The sequence below is a fragment of the Oncorhynchus gorbuscha genome, linkage group LG16 (assembly GCF_021184085.1).
Source record: "Oncorhynchus gorbuscha isolate QuinsamMale2020 ecotype Even-year linkage group LG16, OgorEven_v1.0, whole genome shotgun sequence".
NCBI lineage: Eukaryota > Metazoa > Chordata > Actinopteri > Salmoniformes > Salmonidae > Oncorhynchus > Oncorhynchus gorbuscha.
The window spans coordinates 71,758,913-71,781,058 of NC_060188.1; the positions used below are offsets into that span (position 1 = coordinate 71,758,913).

Below are 22,146 nucleotides of genomic sequence, written 5' to 3' on the forward strand. Positions count from 1 at the left end.
TTGGGAGCAATTTCCAAATGCCTGAAGTTACCATGTTACTAACAATAGTACGCAAGTATAAAAACCATGGGGCCATGCAGCCGTCATACCACTCAGGAAGGAGACGCGTTCTGTCACCTAGAGATGAACGTACTTTGTGGCGAAAAGTGCAAATCAATCCCAGAACAACAGCAAAGGACCTTGTGAAGATGCTGGAGGAAACAGGTACAAAAGTATCTATATCCACAGTAAAACGAGTCCTATATCGACATAACCTGAAAAGCCGCTCAGCAAGGAAGAAGCCACTGCTCAAAAACTGCCAATAAAAAAGCCAGACTACGTTTTGCAACTGCACATGGGGACAAAGATCATACTTTTTGGAGAAATGTCCTCTGGTCTGATGAAACAAAAACAAAAGTAGAACTGTTTGGCCATAATGACCATCGTTATGTTGCGAGGAAAAAGGGAGAGGCTTGCAAGCCGAGGAACACAATCCCAACCGTGAAGCACGGGGGTGGCAGCATCATGTTGTGAGGGTGCTTTGCTGCAGGAGAGACTGGTGCACTTCACAAAATAGATGGCATCATGAGGTAGGACAATTATATGGATATATTGACGCAACATCATTCAGGAAGTTAAAGCTTGGTCGCAAATGGGTCTTCCAAATGGACAATGACCCCAAGCATACTTCCAAAGTTGTGGTAAAACGGCTTAAGGACACAGTCAAGGTATTGGAGTGGCCATCACAAAGCCCTAACCTCAATCCTATAGAACATGTCTGGGCAGAAAAAGCATGTGCAAGCAAGGAGGCCTACAAACCTGACTCAGTTACACCAGCTCTGTCAGGAGTAATGTGACAAAATGAACCCAACTTATTGTGGGAAGCGTGTGGAAGGCTACTCGTAAAGTTTAACAATTTAAACGCAATGCTACCAAATACTAATTGAGTGTATGTAAACTTCTGACCCACTGGGAATGTGATGAAAGATATAAAAGCTGAAATAAATCATTCTCTCTACTATTATTTTGACATTTCACATTCTTAAAATAAAGCGATGATCCTAACTGACCTAAGACTGGGAATTTTTACGAGGATTAAATGTCAGGAATTGTGAAAAACTGAGTTTAAATGTATTTGGCTAAGGTGTATGTAAACTTACGACTTCAACTGTACATAGCATATACAGCATATAGCATATTTAGACCTGTTACATCTCTGATATCCATACTGTAGGAGGAGGATATGTATCTGCATAGACATATAAAAACATGAGACCACACACATACATCCACACACGCACACACACACACGCACAAAATCCGAAACTTCACAATCTCATCCATCCTTCAGAGAGGAGCAGCTGGGGTAAACAGAGCAGGACCTGTCTAGGAGGGGTGTGTGTGGTGGTGGTTGTCGTGGTGGGGAAGGGATCAGAACAGATATAACATTCCACTCTGACAGACTGATAGGGAAAAGGAGATGGGGGAGAGGGAGAGAGGTTTTCATCCAACCCAGTGAGAAAGTCATCTCTAGCTTCATCCTATTTACCACACATCTATCTGAGCTTTATGAATATACAGGAGCGTGCATATCTGTGTGAGTGGCTGGGCTGACCGAGCTGGCGTGTCTGTGCCGTTTGTCTATCGCCTGCTCTTCTCTTTGGTAGGCCGAGCCTGTTCACTACGCCGCACAATCTGTCTGCTCCACTGCCTGCCTGGGCTCTAGGCCTGTCCATCTGTTGGTCTGTCTGCCTCCTGGCTTTGTGTCTACCCTAAAGCCTCAGCTTTAACAGGGTCTCCCTCTCTCTGCTGCTATTCACATTCACATGCATGTCATCCTGCCCACTGCTCAAGACAAGCTGCTTCTCCTGTTGGGTTGGATACCACAGCACAGTGCAGGTAAACCCCAGCATCCATACAAATGACCAGGGCTGCATCTTTGCTCTGACAGGCTCCTGGTAAATATCACTACTCCTCCACTGATCCTCCAATGTAGAAACAGCCTGGTATTATACAGAGATCTTATACAGTGTGAGTTGCTGAGTTAGAATAAAAGTTGCCAGTGCCTAAGTGTTGAAGGTTGCTGTGTTTGAATTAACGCTGTGCTCTGTTAGTGTGAAGGCTCGCTATCTCCAGAGAAGTTGCAGTGTAAGACCACTAAGATCTGTGTCGGTTGGAGGGCCAACCACTTAAAGAAAGCAGAGGCAACTGAAACACACTGTCCCTTCGTTTGTTGAAATACTCTTTGTAGCTGTCGCAGGGCCCCTGTCCTCTTGGCTAGTGACGCCACTCCGTGCTCTCAGCCCCATTGTGCCTCTCTACACTTTCTACCCTGCGAGAGCGTCAATTTTCAGACTGCCATCATTTTCCAATCAAAGCAAATGGGAGGTTAAATACCTGTAATGTGTGGGATGGGGTGAGCAGACCAGGAGAGTGCAGTAGCGGCCTAATTGTCATGGAATGACCTACTGAGTGAAGAGGAACCAGGCAGGACAAATAGGACCATTAAACGCCTCTACACACTGACTGGTGCTCACACACCTACACACACTTCCTGTCCAATAGGGAACTCGGTGTCTGGGTGGTGTTCAGCTGGATAGCAGCTCAGGAACAAGCACAGGAAGTGCCTGGTAAAGATAGATAGCATAGCAGTTAGAGCGTTGGGCAAGTAACCAAAGAAATCGCTAGTTTGAATCCCTGAGCTGACAAGGTGAAAAATCTGCTGATGTGTCCTTGAGAAAGGCACTTAAACCCTAATTGCTCCGGGGTCGCTTTTGATAATGGCAGACCCTGGCTGTGACCCCACTGTCTGAGGGTGTCTTAGGAGTAGTTGGTAAATGAAGAAAAACATATTTCCAATTAATACACACTTGTACACGTGTGAAATAGGACAAATATAAGCACCCACCAAATTCTAATGAAGTACATTCCCCTCCCACTGGCTCCAGTCCCTCCACCACCATACATACTACACTGCCCACTGTCACATCCAGGTTGCTGGGCCATCCACCAACCACATGGGCTGGGTGGGAGTGAATCCCCTGGCCGGCTGCTGTGAGTCAATCAGGACTGGTTGGAGTGTGTCAGTAATTCAGTGGGATAGCTCTACTCTCCTGTCGTCTGTAAAAAATGAGCCGGGAGCTTGGCGGTGAGTGTGCGAAGGCGGTCAAACACAGAAAGACATGGGGATGAGACGGGCCAAGAGAAGAGTTCACTACTCAGACCTCAGACTCTCAATCAGGCTCCCTCAAAGCATCCTCTTCCCTCCTGAACACACACACGTGTATTAGCAAGCATCACCATCTCTAAAACACAGCTGACTCCATGCCAGACTGAGAGGGCAGGATTTAGCCAGCGGTCGTGACCTTCACAATTGATCTCTCATTCACATTAACCTTGTGGGTGTTGTAGGGTGGTGTATGGGCGTGTCAGCTCTGTATCAGCCCTGTATCAGGCCTCTATCAAGCCTGCAGCCATGCTTTCCACTGGGACGCACTACAGAGTGGATTATATCAGTCTACTTAAAAGAGCACGCTGGAGAAGGGAAACGGCATGAATCATCCACTATGGCCTTCCAAGTCCCAGCTGAACAGTAAAAAGCAGTGATGGTGTGAAAATGCCAGTCAGCTGAGTGATGCCAAGCCTCTGGGCACAGGGCATGGGATTATTCACTTATGAAAAATGAGCTCACAGCTATAAGACTGCTGAATATTGACAATGAAGGTTGTTGAAAAGGGTGAAATGACTTATAACTCAGTGCAAACATCATCACACTTTAAGAGGGTCGATTCAGGACATTCTGACATTTTACATGTACTTTTTAGTAATTTAGCATGCTCTCTTATCCAGAGCCACTTACAATTAGTGCATTCATCTTCAAATAGGTGGGACAACCACATCTCACAGTCATGGTAATTCAATGTTTCTTCAATAAAGTAGCTATTCTGTATACATCAATGATGTTGCTCTTGCTGCTGGTGATTCTCTGTTCCACCTCTACGCAGATGACACAATTCTGTATACTTCTGGCCCCTCCTTGAACACTGTGTTAACTAACCTCCAGACAACCTTCAATGCCATACAACTCTCCTTCCGTGGCCTCCAACTGCTCTTAAACGCAAGTGAAACTAAATGCATGCTAGTCAACCGATCACTGCCCGCACCTGCTCGCCCGTCCAACATCACTACTCTGGACGGCTCTGACTTAGAATACGTGGACAACTACAAATACCTGGGTGTCTGGTTAGACTGTAAACTCTCCTTCCAGACTCACATTAAGCATCTCCAATACAAAATTAAATCTAGAATCGGCTTCCTATATCACAACAAAGCATCCTTCACTCATGCTGCCAAACATACCCTCGTAAAATTGACCATCCTACCGATCCTCGACTTCGGTGATGTCATCTATAAAATAGCCTCCAACACTCTACTCAACAAACTGGATGCAGTCTATTCCAGTGCCATCCGTTTTGTCACCAAAGCCCCATACACTACCCACCATTGCGACCTGTCCGCTCTCGTTGGTTGGCCCTCGCTTCATACACGTCGCCAAACCCACTGGCTATAGGTTATTCACAAGTCTCTGCTAGGTAAAGCCCCGCCTTATCTCAGCTCACTGGTCACCATAGCAGCACCCACTCGTAGCACGCGCTCCAGTAGGTACTGTATATCTCACTGGTCACCCCCAAAGCCAATTCCTCCTTTGGTCGTCTTTCCTTCCAGTTTTCTGCTGCCCATGACTGGAACGAATTGCAAAAATCTCTGAAGCTGGAGACTCACATCTCCCTCACTAACTTTAAGCACCAGCTGTCAGAGCAGCTTACAGATCACTGCACTTGTACATAGCCCATCTGTAAACAGCCCATCTATCTATCTACCTCATCCCCATACTGGTATTTATTTATTTATTTTGCTCCTTTGCTCCCCAGTATCTCTACCTGCACATTCATCTTCTGCCAATCTACCATTCCAGTGTTTAATTGCTATATTGTAATTACTTCGCCACAATGGCCTATTTATTTCCTTAACTTACCTCATTTGCACTCACTGTATATAGAATTTTTGTTTTCTTTTGTTCTGCTGTATTATTGACTGTATGTTTTGTTTATTCCATGTGTAACTCTATGTTGTTGTATGTGTCGAATTGCTACGCTTTATCTTGGCCAGGTCGCAGTTGAAAATGAGAACTTCTTCTCAACTAGCCTACCTGGTTAAATAAAGGTTAAATAAAATAAAATAAATTAATAAAGCTATTAGCAAGGTCAGAGCTACTAAAAAGAAAAGTCAAGTGCGAGTGTTAGTTCACGAAAGGCATAGTTTTTTGTTTTGTTGGGTGGAGTGTCGGGGCGCTGTAGGATTGTTTAAGATACATGGTTAGCAGATGTTAATGCTAGTGTAGCGAAATGCTTGTGCTTCTGGTTCCAACCATGCAGTGATAACTAACAAGTAATCTAACCTAACAATTTCCCAACAAATACCTTATACACACACGGGTAAAGGAATGAATAAGAATATGTACATAATATGAATGAGTGATGGCTGAACGGCAGTAGATGTACTCTATACCATCTACTGCAACTTGCCTATGCCATTCGGCCATCACACATTCATATATTGAAATACATGTATAAGGTATTTGTTGGGAAATTGTTAGGTTAGATTACTTGTTAGTTATCACTGCATGGTTGGAACCAGAAGCACAAGCATTTAGTTACACTCGCATTAACATCTGCTAAACATGTGTATGTAACAAATAACATTTGATTTGATTTGATACTCTTTGAAGAGGTAGGGTTTCAGACGTTTTTGTAAGATGGGCAGGGATTCTGCTGTCCTAACTTCAGGGGGAAACACGTTCCACCATTAGGATGGCAGAACAGAGAAGAGTTTTGACTGGGTGGAGTGGGTGTTGAAACCCTGTAAGGGTGGGAGGGCCAAGAGACAAGAGGTGTCAGAATGGAGTGCTCGGGTTGGGGTGTAGGGTTTAAGCATAGCATGAAAAGTAGGGAGGGGCAGTTCCTCTTGCTGCTCCATAGGCAAGTAGCGCGAGCTTTGACTAGACGTCAATGGAGTGTACAGAGAAGCGAGGTGCCATGGGAGAACTTGGGAAGGTTGAACACCAGGCGGGCTGCTGCATTCTGGATCATTTGCACCAACAGAATCAGATGCCATTTTTGTATAGAGTACAAAAACGTTTTTTTTTTTTTACGACACAGTCAAGGACTTAAAAGGGTTCTTCGGCTGTCACCATAGAAGAACCCTTTTAAGAAGCCTTCTTGGTTACATGTAGAATCCCCCCTTACAATTCCATTCCCCACCCCAAGCCCCCGTCACCCAATGCACCAACAACCAACAAAATGAACAAAACAAAAAAAAAGAGAAAGACAAAGGAAAACAGAAAACAACAATGCAAAAAACAAGACTTCAAGGACACGAAAATCACAACAGCCAACGGAATATATTTGAGTGCATGTGTGTCCGTGTGTGCATTTAAATGAGAGTGTGTGTATATGCGTGTACAAACACCTGCACGGCATCTGCATCAGGCAAACAGGCATTAGCTTTAAGAACACTGTCCCTCAGTGTCATTCAAACTTACTTTTGTTATGTTTTATTTTGACTTTATTTTTTAAATTTGATCTTTGACCGGCATTCTATCCCCTGCACAGCAACTCCACTCCCACGCGTCTCCAATTCCATATCCCAACCCTCAGCTTCCTTCAGCCCATCCCATCTATCTCTGCTGGTCACCCTCAGCCCATCCCATCTATCTCTGCTGGCCACCCTCTTCAGATTCCTACGCACCATATATCTTTGAACTATGCTGTGATGTTTAACATTCAATTTCAATCTATCTAATCGAATAGAATCCACAGATTGTGAGTTGAAGATAAATACTTTTACTAAGATTATTAGTATTTTAGTAATTGACTGACCCAGTCTCTCCAGGTCTCCTAACAGTACTATTTCTAGGGTCAATTTTAGATCAATGTTATACATTTTCAGACATTCCTGCACCTGAGACCAGAAACAGGCTACCTGAGGGCAATACCCAAAATAAATTGCCTATAGCTTCTATATCCTCACAACAAAATCTGCAGAGTTGCGATGATTGTATTTTTTGGGCAGTTTGACTTTAGTTTCTTGTTGCAAACAGGATGCATGTTTTAGAATATTTGTATTCTGTACAGCCTTCCTTCTTAGGTTAGTATTGTTGAGTAACTACAATGTTGTTGATCAACCCTCAGTGTTCTCCCATCACAGTTGGCAGCGTAGCCTAGTGGTTAGAGCGTTGGACTAGTAACCGGAAGGTTGCGAGTTCAAACCCCTGAGCTGACAAAGTACAAATCTGTCGTTATGCCCCTGAACAGGCAGTTAACCCATCATTGAAAATAAGAATGTGTTCTTAACTGACTTTACCTTTAAATAAAGGTAAATTAAAAACTCTGTAACGGTTTTAAAGTCACCCTTGGCCTCATGGTGAAATCTCTGAGAGGTTTCCTTCCTTTCCGGCAACTGAGTTAGGAAGGACGGCTGTATCTTTGTAGTGACTGGGTAATTAATAACTTCCCCATTCTCAAAGGGATATTCAATGTCTGCTTTTACCCATTTACAAATGCTTCTTTGCGAGACATTGGAAAACCTCTATGATCTTTGTGTTTGAAATTCACTGCTCTACTGCGGGACCTTACAGATAATTGTATGTGTGGGGTACAGAGATGAGGTAGTCATTGAAAAATCATGTTAAACTCTATTAAATCAAATCAAATTTGATTTGTCACATGCACCGAATACAATACTCCCAATATTTTAGACATGCAGGTCCAGTTTTGGATGTGCATAAAAGCCTCCTAGTTTGTGTTTTACTATTACAGGCCCACGGGGAGAAATGATGGTGCCTGTAAATGGGACCTAGCCTTTGTTGTTGTTGTTTCGTTTTGTTTAGAAATTCATTAGAATTATTAGTTCTCTTTTTAGGCCTTATCAATAATTAATTTAATCTTGCTTATTGACAATGTCCATGCTCAGCCATAATGTAATCTACAGTAGGCCTAGCCCCTATATCAGTGTGAATGCTATTGAAGCCATGCAATTACTTAGAACAATGTGGACTGCAAATGGGTTCAAGTTAACCTATTTATCAAAGATGGGATAGGTCTACATTTTGTTATTTTGTTTCTGTAAGTCATTTAACAAACTATAACGGACTAACATTGGAATTTGAGTTGATTCCAAGGCAACACATAAAAGACTGTAAACACACAACCTGAAGCGACCACATATTTCTCCATGGAGCACGTTCTGATTGGTCAGTGAGGGGCCAAGCCTCGACACATCCCTGAACCAATAGCGCTACCGCCTGCACTTAGATTCACCATGGGGTTAGGTTTATTGAAATAGAGCCCTATGTATTGTATGTAGGCCAGTGACAAAATCTCAATTGAATCCATTTTAAATTCTGGCGGTAACACAACAAAATGCAAAAAAAAGTCAAGTGATTTGAATACTTTTTTATGGCACGGTATGTGATCGTATACAAAGACAAGGTTGGAAATGATTATGTTTTAGTCAAATAATACAGTGGGGCAAAAACGTATTTAGTCAGCCACCAATTGTGCATGTTCTCCCACTTAAAAAGATGAGAGAGGCCTGTAATTTTCATCATAGGTACACTTCAACTATGACAGACAAAATGAGAAAAGAAATCCAGAAAATCACATTCTGGATTTTTAATGAATGTATTTGCAAATTATGGTGGAAAATAAGTATTTGGTCACCTACAAACAAGCAAGATTTCTGGCTCTCACAGACCTGTAACTTCTTCTTTAACCTCTTGGATTTAGGGGGCGCTAGTTTAATTTTTGGATGAAAAACGTTCCTGTTTTAAACAGGATATTTTGTCACAAAAAGATGCTCGACTATGCATATAATTGACAGCTTTGGAAAGAAGACACTCTGACGTTTCCAAAACTGCAAAGATATTGTCTGTGAGTGCCACGGAACTGATGTTACAGGCAAAACCCAGATAAAAATACAACCAGGAAGTGCCGCATTTTTTAAAACCGCCTCATGCCAATGACTCCTTATATGGCTGTGAATGAGCTACGAATGAGCTTACGTTTTCCACGTATTCCCCAAGGTGTCTACAGCATTGTGTCGTCTTTTTATGCATTTCCATTGAAGAATGGCTGTAAGGGACCATTATAGCATGTGGTCACATGGTGTCTCCCGCAGAAAACCTTGCGTAAAATACTGAGGTAGCCATTTTTCCAATCACTTCTTATGAGAAACCAATTGCCTCGACGGATATATTATCGAATATATATGTTAAAAACACCTTGAGGATGGATCCTAAACAACGTTTGCCGTGTTTCTGTCGATATTATGGAGCAAATATTTTAAAAAGTTTGGCGTTATAGTTGTAGCATTTTACAGTCGATTTCTCAGCCAAGCATGATGAAGAAACGGGAGCTATTTCGCCTACAAAAATAATATTTTTGGAAAAAAGGAACATTTGCTATCTAACTGGGAGTCTCCTGAGTGAAAGCATCTGAAGTTCTTCAAAGCTAAATGATTTAATTTGGATGCTTTTCTTATTTTCGTGAAAATGTTGCCTGCTGCCAGTAGAGCCTAGCATAGCATTATGCCATGATAAACTTACACAAATGCTTGTCTAGCGTTGGCTGTAACGCATATTTTGAGATGACAGTGTTGTTACAAAAGGCTAAGCTTGTGTTTGAATATATTTATTTAATTAAATTTGCGATAAAGAAAAACCCTGGATGTGTCCAAACTTTTGACTGGTACTGCACATAGTATCTTTCAACATTCAGATCCTCAAGTATACACACCTCAAGATTACAGCCTTTCCTCCCTTCTTCATTCAGTGTGGGCTGGAAGCAGTGCTTCTTGTCTGCCTGCCTCCTTGCCTGCCTGCCTCCCTGCTCACTACGGTAATTGGTTGGCCATGTCAGGGGACCTGACTAAGAAATTGACCACTAACTGAAAATTCATCCCTGCGGCAGTGATCATTCTCTATTGAGGAATATCATAAATGATATATTTAAGAACATTACCTTGAAGCAGTTCACTAAAATATGGCCCATTTTAACAGCACACTACTCCCATTTACAGATCTGAGCCACTACTTGATAGGTGTTCATTATGCATTCATATAGGAAGGCGGTTGGGATGGCGGAGAGAGCAGAAATCAAGAAATCATTGCTTCGATTGGAGGGATGACTAAATGACTCTTGTCAAAGAGAGGGGCAACCTGCCATTAACTATAACATCAGAACCATCCTACTGTTCCCTCATATTCCTAGCCTCCTGTAACAGGTGTCGTGGGTTGAAGAAGGTGAGGACCAAGGTGCAGCGTGGTACGTGTTCATCTTTTATTATGAACTGAACACTGAATGGAAAATCAACAAAAGAGAATGAACAAAACCAAAACAGTTCTGTCTGGTACAGAATACAAAAACAGAATACAACTACCCACAAACACCGGTTGGAAACAGGCTACCTGAGTATGGTTCTCAATCAGAGACAACGATTGACAGCTGCCTCTGATTGGGAACCATACCAGGCCAAACAGATAGAAATACAACACACAGAACAAAACATAGAGTGAAAAACATAGAATGCCCACCCCAACTCACGCCCTGACCAAACCAAAATAGAGACATAAAACAGGAACAGGAAGGTTAGGACAAGACACCTCCCTCCAATCAGGGATACTACTGGCAATCACAGGGGGGAAGGTAAGCTGAAACGTATGAGAAAGGCCCAGGTTTACCAGGAGAGCAGAACTCCCTGCAACTTGAATTAAATGACATGAGAGACTTGGGACTGTGGTCATTACTGATACATGTACAGCAACTTTGCCTATAACAGAGAAATCAATATTTCCCCCATCACACACACACAAAAACATACATGCACGCACGCAGAAAAACATCTGTCAGGAGCTATATGTCTCCACGTCGGAGAACATCTATTTTACAATGGGGAAGTGAGCACCAGAAACCAAATAGAAATCCTGAAATGTGAGGCCTCTGGTCTGTTTTCTCTCCCCTGAGTTAGATTATACAGACGTCTCTCTTACTCACTCTAATCTCTCTCTCTCTCTCTCTCTCTCTCTCTCTCTCTCTCTCTCTCTCTCTCTCTCTCTCTCTCTCTCTCTCTCTCTCTCTCTCTCTCTCTCTCTCTCTCTCTCTCTCTCTCTCTCTCTCTCTCTCTCTCTCTCTCTCTCTCTCTCTGCCACTTCCCTGCCTCTGCCTGTAGTTCTCTCTGTGCTAAAGCAACTCCCACTAGAACAGCTTTACCTCAAAATATTACTTCTGTTGTGTCACTTTGACAAGGTCAGCCCTGACTCAGAGTTGGAGCGGCAGCTTTCTCCCTCCTGAAATGTACCTTCTGGTCTTTTCATTGAATGAATATATTTTGAGTAGAGGATAATTAACTCTGTTACAACCTGCTGAGATGAAACATCTAGCTACAAATCCAATGGCAGCAGCTGATGACAGTTACCAGTCTGCTTCCAAACCCAAACTCCACCACATTCACATTGCGCCACAGTTTCTCTTCCTGCCCCAGTGTGCCAAAACTATCTCCCTACTTGGAAAATGTGGACACATCACCTTCTGACAAACTCAAAGCACCTCCAACAAAACACAGGACACTCAGGAAGAGGTGTCCAAAAGAGAGGATTTCAGGCTTGTAGTTGTAAAGCACTGCACGGTGGCATTTGAGAAATTGAGAAAATAATTGATTAATGCAAAACAAAATAAACACTGTATTTGTATTTATTATGGATCCCCATTAGCTGCTCTTCCTGGGGTCCAGTGAAATGAAGGCAGTTTAAACAATAAACTGTGTGATATATTCAGATGTGTATAGCAATTAAAGAGGAATAATACAGTGGGTCCCAGTGAGCCCCAAAATCAGTGTTTCCTTAAAGCTGAGTGTGTCTGAGAGGTCCCATCTGTCAGAGAGGCACTGCAGCGTGGCGTGTAGTGCTGCTGTAACATGGTGTGTGTGTGTGTGAGCGTGTGTGCTCTGCTGACTTGACTGACAGACAGTGTATCACTCCTCCCTCATCGTCCCTGGCCGTCCTACCAGTCATCCATCAGGGCTCATCAGCATGGCCAACAGCAGCCCATTAGGCCCAGCACACAAGTTTGCACAAATGAATGACAATCTCTGCCTCATGATAAATGTCACACAAGTGCTGAAGTGCTGTCAGTTTCTCACGGTTCCCTCCACACGGTGCCACACTGCAGCTTCTTGGTTCCACTACAAGACTGTGGTTCCACTACAAGACTGTGGTTCCACTACAAGACTATGGTTTCACTACAAGACTGTGGTTCCACTCCAAGAATATGGTTTCACTACAAGATTGTGGTTCCACTCCAAGACTATGGTTTCACTACAAGACTGTGGTTCCACTACAAGACTATGGTTCTACAACAAGACTGCGGTTCCACTACAAGACTATGGTTTCACTACAAGACTGTGGTTCCACTACAAGACTTTGGTTTCATTACAAGACTGTGGTTCCACTACAAGACTATGGTTTCACTACAAGACTGTGGTTCCACTACAAGACTATGGTTTCACTACAAGACTGTGGTTCCACTACAAGACTATGGTTTCACTACAAGACTGTGGTTCCACTCCAAGTCTATGGTTCCACTACAAGACTATGGTTTCACTACAAGACTGTGGTTCCACTACAAGACTATGGTTTCACTACAAGACTGTGGTTCCACTCCAAGACTATGGTTTCACTACAAGACTGTGGTTCCACTACAAGACTATGGTTCTACAACAAGACTGCAGTTCCACTACAAGACTATGGTTTCACTACAAGACTGTGGTTCCACTACAAGACTATGGTTTCACTACAAGACTGTGGTTCCACTACAAGACTTTGGTTTCACTACAAGACTGTGGTTCCACTACAAGACTATGGTTTCACTACAAGACTGTGGTTCCACTACAAGACTATGGTTTCACTACAAGACTGTGGTTCCACTACAAGTCTATGGTTTCACTACAAGACTGTGGTTCCACTACAAGACTATGGTTTCACTACAAGACTGTGGTTCCACTCCAAGACTATGGTTCCACTACAAGACTATGGTTTCACTACAAGACTGTGGTTCCACTACAAGACTATGGTTTCACTACAAGACTGTGGTTCCACTACAAGAATGTGGTTCCACTACAAGACTATGGTTTCACTACAAGACTGTGGTTCCACTACAAGACTGTGGTTCCACTACAAGACTGTGGTTTCACTACAAGACTATGGTTCCACTACAAGACTATGGTTTCACTACAAGACTGTGGTTCCACTACAAGACTTTGGTTTCACTACAAGACTGTGGTTCCACTACAAGACTATGGTTTCACTACAAGACTGTGGTTCCACTCCAAGACTATGGTTTCACTACAAGACTGTGGTTCCACTACAAGACTATGGTTTCACTACAAGACTGTGGTTTCACTACAAGACTGTGGTTCCACTACAAGACTTTGGTTTCACTACAAGACTGTGGTTCCACTACAAGACTGTGGTTCCACTACAAGACTATGGTTTCACTACAAGACTGTGGTTTCACTACAAGACTGTGGTTCCACTACAAGACTGTGGTTCCACTACAAGACTATGGTTCTACAAAAAGACTGTGGTTCCACTACAAGACTATGGTTTCACTACAAGACTGTGGTTCCACTACAAGACTTTGGTTTCACTACAAGACTGTGGTTCCACTACAAGACTATGGTTTCACTACAAGACTGTGGTTCCACTACAAGACTATGGTTTCACTACAAGACTGTGGTTCCACTACAAGACCATGGTTTCACTACAAGACTATGGTTCCACTACAAGACTATGGTTTCACTACAAGACTGTGGTTCCACTACAAGACTTTGGTTTCACTACAAGACTGTGGTTCCACTACAAGACTATGGTTTCACTACAAGACTGTGGTTCCACTACAAGACTATGGTTTCACTACAAGACTGTGGTTCCACTCCAAGACTATGGTTTCACTACAAGACTGTGGTTCCACTCCAAGACTATGGTTCCACTACAAGACTATGGTTCCCCTACATGACTATGTTTCTACAACAAGACTACAGTTCCACTACAAGACTACATTTCCACTACAACACTATGGTTCCGCTACAATAATATGGTTTCACTATGAGACGTACCATCCCACAATGGTTCTACTTTGATTCTACTACACTAAGATGTTCCTCACCAACCAGGAACCCTCTCCATGAGGAAGTGTGGTTGAATGACTAATGGTTATGTGATAAGCTACCCAATCAGCACCCCCTCTACCAATTGACAGCATAAATAAACATAATGCATAGAACAGGTGTTAGTCTGTAACACACACCACCACGTGGCGCTATACAAGGCCACCTGAATATATATCTAGAGAGATGAGGTGAGACCTTATTGTCATTCAGCCTCCGTCTCCTGGCCGTCTCGTAGATAGGGGCGAGGGAGTTGGTGATCAGGAGGCCATTGAGAGAGAGAGAGGGAGAGAGAGAGAGAGAGAGAGAGAGGGAGGGAGGGAGGGAGAGAGAAAGAGAGAGGGGGCCATTTTCTCAATAACTCTCTCGCTCCTGATTCGCTTCTGCCCTGGGGGCTTCACAGTAATCAGATCTGAAAAGGCTGTGAATGGAAGAGGGAGCGAGAGAGGGAGAGAGAAAGAGAGAGAGAGGAAGAGAGAAAAAGACAGAGAACAAAAGAGAGAGAGAACGAGAGAGCGAGAGAGAAAGAGGGGGGTACTCAGACCCAGTACTTCTCCAACCAGCAGATCAAGGCCTGGGTAGATGAGTGCAGCCAGGCAGGAGATTCAGCATGTCACCCTGACATGGGAGTTCCCAGAGAGACAGGAAGGGGTTCACCAGAGGCCAGGAGCCACCCTGGTGGGCAGAGCAGTGGAGAGGAGAGGAGGAGAGTAGTAGGAGTGAAGGGGGTAGTTTCACTCGGTCAGAGGGACACCCACATTCTTCCACTACGTCAACCCATCTATACATATACCATCCCGGGTGCAGTGCTGCTCCTCACATGAACCCTAAGTGATTAAGTAAGTCCTCCAGGATTCACACACACACACACACACACACACACACACACACACACACACACACACACACACACACACACACACACACACACACACACACACACACACACACACACACACACACACACACACACACACACACACACACACACACACACACACACACCATGGTCAGAACACGTCTCAATGGGCACTGACCCTAACTGTCGCCGGACCCCTAAGATGATGAGCTCCCAAGCAAAGAATGGTATGTCTGTCTGTGCTGTCTGTCTGTGCTGTCTGTAGCAGAATGGCAGGTCTACTTGGAAGGGTATCCCAAAGGGATAGCGCCAGGAGCTATTATTATAAATCTTAACATTACAGGGAGTCATGTCCAGTGGATATCTATGAATTATCTGAGATCTCGGGTTTTGAGGGAATGTATTAGGTCCATTTCAGAAATGACTTAAGTGGGGGGACTCCGATATTAAATCTTGAAAAAAATCCTCTTGTAATACTAAGGTCAAACCTGAGCCTTTTTAAAACATCTTACCTGTTTTCCCTCCATCCTTCACTCTGTCGGAGCTCTGAGGGGTCAAAGCCTTCTGAATGTTTTATGGAGGGCTGCGTACGCCCAGAGTGGAAATCAAAAGCGTTGGCGTTGGGCAGCGAGAGGAATTCTCGCAAGGGCGACACACTCTCCGTCCTCGCCTCAACAGTCTGGCCCATCCTAGCTGGCCCTCCCCTAACGTCCACCCCTCTGGACCTGTGGCCTGTGTTTTTATTTCTGCTGCATTCCCTCGCAGACGTTCGCCTGGCATTGAGTTGACTATATCCCCTATTAAAGGAAGGGTTCATCATGCAACTGTGGAATTGCCAGGCCGTCATTGTAAATAAGAATTTGTTCTTGATTGACTTGCCTGGATAAATAAAGGTTGAATAAAAATGTCAATAAAAAGCAACAGATGGCAGGAGGCTGAGATGAGAAGAATCAAAACACACAGAGACACTAAAGTGTGTGAATACAGGGCCCTGCCTGCCACAGGATTTCACTTAATAATAACAATGATAATAATGATGATGAGTGGAATTAGCAAGTCAAATACACACAGCACAGGCTGATAGCAGATGATGCTTCACATACAGCTTTGATCTGAAGCTCCACAAGTGGATTCTAATAGAGGAAAGACAAACAGGAAGAAGCTCGCTGAACTCCCCAAACCCTCTCCTCTGTTGTTTTAGAGACGCTCCTCAACCATCTCATTACAGCACAGAGAGAGAGAGAGAGAGAGAGCAGCACATCAACTTCTGCTATTTTCAACAAGACAAATAACCTGGAGTATTTGAAGTAGCTTTTTATTCTCCTCATTTTCTCTGAAGTTACTCATCCGATGATAACGACGCATGCAATTCCCTGCTAGTCCAATTCAATCCAGCCAGTCGATGGATGGCACAAACAATGCTCCCATCCACTGCAGGGAAAACGAAATAGCAGCCCTGGTTTGGTGCTCCCTGAACGATGAAACCATTTGATGCAATATCATATAAAAATCGATAGCATTGTCTTGGTCTCATAGAACTGCGGGCAGACATTCTCTGTCCCTGGGCTCAAGGAGCAGCTTGTCTGTGATGGAGAGAGAGAGCAAAAGAGGAGGATGGTGAGGGGAGAGGGATCAGAATGACTACAATATCTTCAGCTCAGATAACCAGATAACCAGGCCTGTTTCTCCTCTCCTCAGCTTTCCTTTAATCCTCTCCTTCTCTCCTTTACTCTTCTCCTTTACTCTCCTCTCCTTTACTTTCCTGCTCTCTTCCTCCATTCTCTACTATTCCTCTCATCTCCTCATCTCTTCTCCTCTCCTCCAATGCTTTCCCCTTTCCTCTCATATCGTCCCTCTCTCCTTATGTGATTCCTATGGGAGCTGTGTAAGGCTTTGATCAGCAAGGGCTATCACACACACAGAGCGATGCAGGGGGAAGAGTTAGGGCAGAGGATGGCAACAGGTGGCCCAGGGGCCAAAACCGGCCTACCGGAGATTTTTTTAGGCCCCCCAAAGTTTTTAGCCAATTCTTATTATTTATACATTTTTTTGTTGAATATTTTGTCAAAAGATACTAAAATCACCAGGAATTCAGCAAAAAATGTGTTTCATTTAATAAATCTGTTCCCAAGTATTCCCACACACAAAAAAATGGATATGTGATTGTGTCTAAATGTACTGAAGATATGAAATTATTGCTATTTTCAAAATAATCTATTTTAGGGCTTCGTTGATACAGTTCATATGAGGAAATCAGTCAATTGAAATAAATGAATTAGGCCCTAATCTATGGATTTCACATGACTGGGAATACAGATATGGAACTGTTGGTCACAGATACAGTACCTTAACAAATGGGCCTCAGGATCTAGTCATGGTATTTCTGTGCATTCAAATTGCCACCAATAAAATGTAATTTTGTTCGTTGTCCGTAGCTTATGCCTGCCCATATCATAACCCCACCGCCACCATGGGGCACTTTACAACATTGACATCAGCAAACCACTCGCCAACAAGAAGTCATTCACGTGGTCTGTGGTTGTGAGGCCGGTTGGACGTACTGGCAAATTCTCTAACATGACGTTAATTAACTCTTATGGTAGAGAAATTAACATACAATTCTCTGGCAACAGCCCTGGTGGTCATTCCTGCAGTCAGCATCCCAATTGCACACTTCCCTAAAACTTGAGACATCTGTGGCATTGTGGTGTGTAACAAAACTGCACACATTTTTAGAGTGGCCTTTTATTGTCCCCTGCATTAGATACACCTGTGTAATGATCATGCTGTTAAATCAGTTTCTTGATATGCCCACCTTTCAGGTGGATGGTTTATCTTGGCAAAGGAGAAATGCTCACTAACAGGGATGTAAACAAATTTGTGCACAACATTTTTAAGAAAAAAGCTTTTTGTGCGTATGGAATATTTATGGGATCTTTCTATTTCAGCTCATTAAAGAAGGGACCAACACTTTACATGTTACGTTTATATTCTTGTTCAGTGCAACTATGTTCCGGCCCCCGACCATTCGCACCAACAAAAATCGACACGCGGCTGAATCTAGTTGCCTTCCCCTGAGTTAGGGAGATCCGGTAAGGTCATACATGGGAGAGCCGGTCCCAAGTGGATCTGTTTCTACTACACCGCCCCTGTCAGTCAGCTCCTATGGTCCTGAAGGAGACCACATAGTAAAGGAAGGAGTCCCAACCCATTGAGTGACAGGAAGAGAGCATTCCCTCTAGCCTATCACAGGCCACAGGGCCAACCCAGTCAGTAGGCTATACACAGTGTACACCCAGGGGGACTGGAGGGCACACACTACAGAGACTCACAACTGTCTGCTGTACATCAACATGTGACATGAAACAGATGGCTACAATATGTCCTGTGATATTGAGCATGAGCCATCTGATCGGCTGAACTGACGGAATGACCATACACTTTCGACTGTGTGCTTTGAAGCAGAGGACAACAGCAGTGAGGAGTGATGAGTCAGATCATTACTGGGCTTCCTGGAAGGCTCTAATCCCTGGTTAATGAACTCTTCCTCTGCCAATGACTTCCCAGCAACACTCTCTGCCTGCCCTGGCTGGCTGCAGTCAAGGCCTGTGTGTGTCTGGTGTGGGTATGGGTGGGGTTGGAAGAGAAGGACAGGTTCCTCTCACCAGTCCCTCAACCTGACAGGCGGAATTCACACACACAATTTCACGGTTTCTGGGCAGTACACACCACTGAGCTTCCCATCCTAGAGACCCATCGAGTGCACACACACATCACACCACATAAACACATACATGCACGCGCATGTAAACACACACACACACACACACACACACACAGGCATGTGCACACCTGCCCACAAACACTCACATATACACAGGCGTGCACATACACATACACCTACACCCCACACACACCGTTGACTCTTTGGTATTAACACTCCATTAAAGAGGAAATTAAACATTAATCCTTCAACACCAACCTGGAATTGAAAAGAAGAGTGGACTCACCATTTTATTATTGATTTCATGAAAATGAATTTCACAGACTTTCTCTACAACGTCTTCGCCCTCGAAAGTTATGAAGCCAAATCCTGTGCAGAGGGAGAGAGTGAGAGAAAGGGAGAGAAGAGAGAGATACAGTGAGTTAGGGGGACTTTGCAAACTTCAGTAACTAAAAGGAAAGTCACCACAGGCCTGATTATTATCATGAGCTGCATGGAGAAACTCTGCCCGGCAGTCTTTTGGAGAGGCAGAATGGCGTCAGCGCTGAGAGGAATGACTGAACAAGGCAGACATTGTCTTCTTTAAATCAGCTATATGATGAAATCTCAGACATTATTAGAGGCACTGGAGGACCTTCTCCACAAAGAGAAGATGGAAAAACAGCACAAAGCCCACTTAATGAGATTCATGGGAGCTGGAGCCTTAGCATCTGAATTTCATTAAATGCATTTTGTGTTCCCCTTCATTGAAATTTCACTGTATAAGAAGCCCTCGTTTTTATGTTAATGCCAGACTCGGCATATCTGAATGTGTCATTGACCGTGGGATTTTGGGGGTATTTATAAGATAAAAGCTTAACCCCTTCCTCTACCAAGGAGGCAAGGCTGCGAGACAAGACAACGGCAGCCTTGGCACACCAGGGAACAGCAGTGCTCTTTTCTCTGCTGTTTTGATGGCTGACGCACAAAGCAATGTGCCTTCTTTATGGCGCGGGGTTCAAAGCGAAAATGATTTTCTATTGCAATGTGTTAGAAAGGAAGAGCTAGCATGAAAAAACAAAGAAGAAGAAAAGAACAAGTGCGAGTTAATGGGAACCAGCTCCTATACAGCCTGTCCTACTGTATACAGCAGACTGACAGTCAGACAGACAGTCAGACAGACAGTCAGACAGACAGTTAGACAGACAGACAGACAGACAGACAGACAGACAGACAGACAGACAGACAGACAGACAGACAGACAGACAGACAGACAGACAGACAGACAGACAGACAGACAGACAGACAGACAGACAGACAGACAGACAGACAGACAGACAGACAGACAGACAGACAGACACTCAAGATCACCTCATCCTAGGTTTAAACACACATAGCCATAAACAATCACCATGATAATTCATTATCAATAAGTCATTATCCTGGAGTTCAACAGATGATGATGGGCTGAAGAGACATTGTGACATGTTGAATGTGACATGGGTTTTGATTTGTCAATTGACATTAGAATACAAGAGGTCAAAGGGCATGTAGCCTGAGTACATTGTGTTAAACTGAACCTATACCATACCCATAATAGTCAATACCATAAGTGTAATCAGCCTATTCTAAACACAAACACCCAGTCCATACTGACAGTCAGCATCCTCCTGGGTTTAGACAGACAGGGCTTTCGTATTAAATGGAGGATAAACAGGGTCGGGGCCAGGGGTTAGAGGTCAGAGGTGAGACGAGAGAAGATAAGGAGACGGCAGGGTGTTGATAAGACCATGGGTAAATAAACCAGCGCCAAACCCCTCTATTCCACCCTGACCTTTGAGTCATTAACACTTAACTCTGACAGCAAGACAAAGGGGAGAGTGTGTAGTACACATTAGTCACTTTCACCTGTGCTTAGAAGCGTTCCTAAAGCTCTCTTTACGATGACTGCTGCTGTTGACTGTCACCACATAGCCCAGGGGCAGGTTTAGTGTGTCATGTTACTGCAACATGATAACACATGCAATACAATGCACATTGAGCACTGGCACTAAACTGCCCCTGGAATCATTTTCTGTGCAATAGGGACAAGTTAAACAGGATTTCTAAAATCCTTGATGAGTGTTGGTGAGATTAACTGTGCATGCAGGGCTAACCTAATGTAGCAGGCATAGAAAGAAGCCAGAGAGGAGTTCCCACTTCCAAAAGTTAGGTTGAAAATACTGTATCCCTGAAAACCGGATGTTAGCGCTAACTGGCTGCTCCGAATGGGCTAATAATGCAGGGCAGGCACTGCAGTGTTCTAACTACTGTCATGAGAGGGAACTTATGCCAAGTTGTTCCTAAATGCCCCGACCTCCTCTGATGACTTCCTCTATAAACTCTTCAGGACATCCTGGTGCAGCTGGTGGGAAGGAAAGTTGGTCAGCCCGCCCTCTTCCCATCCCTCACTACTTATGTCTGGTGTTTCTATCTTACTGTCTTCCTCTCTCCCTCCTTTCCCTTTTTCTGCCTGCTTCCCTTGTCATTACTCATAATAACAGTAATCTGAGATAAACTATTCACTATGTCCCTGAAACTGGCAGAGGATGTTACTGAAACATCTCTAGGTCAACAGGAACTTGGAAAACACAGGAAAAGCTACATCAATGAGGTTGAATTAAAATACGCAGATAAATCATCAACAGCTATTCATTTGATGCATTCTATATCAGACCAATGGAATATCAATTTAAGAAGAGAAGTCCTGAGATTGGCTTGCCGTGGGCTGCCTGCCTGTGTGTTTCTGTGGGCGAGGCTGAGTAGCGGTGTCGGGAGCTGGAAAATTGGAAGATGCAGCTTGTTTTCCAGCTCGCTCCACCTCCCCCTTGTCGGCGGCACAAGGACCACTTTTGACAACCAACAAATCAGCCGTCAGGAGCCATTTGTCAAGGCGGAGAGCAGGAGGAGAGAGTGGTGGATGACTGAGCGAAGCGAGTAGAGAGACAGAAAGAGAGAGACGGGGAGAGGGGTTAACACACCTGCCCTCTCTGCAGGAGAGTGCTCCTGTCACCGCACTCTCTCCCTCTGCCACACACTGAGACAGGCAGCTCCTCCTTTAACTGATGGCATATTTTCCACTGCACCATTACACACTGTGGGGTCAGGGCCTAGCCTCTGTCACCATCACCCACCAAGCACTACCAACACCGGCAAGGGAAGCTGCTGGGAGCTGCATGCTGGATGGGATTCTAAACCCAACACTAAATCATAGGCTTCTGACCTAACACAGAATGCTTTTCTAATCAGTGTATTGAGTCCAGAGAGCCAGCTCCTGTTGACAGGG

General features: G+C 44.1%; 1 protein-coding gene across 14 annotated transcripts in view; it reads right to left on the minus strand.

The window, feature by feature from the left end:
* LOC123998932 (RNA-binding protein Musashi homolog 2) overlaps positions 1-22,146 on the minus strand; it is a 403,050-nt gene that overhangs the window by 91,512 nt on the left and 289,392 nt on the right. For all 14 annotated transcript variants that reach the window (XR_006832366.1, XR_006832365.1, XR_006832364.1 and 11 more), the window contains exon 8: positions 19,129-19,211. Coding sequence is in view for 11 of the 14 variants with exons in the window: in XM_046304185.1 (XP_046160141.1) it covers positions 19,129-19,211 (83 nt within the window). In the remaining 3 variants the exon portion in view is untranslated. The remainder of the gene's footprint in view (positions 1-19,128; positions 19,212-22,146) is intronic.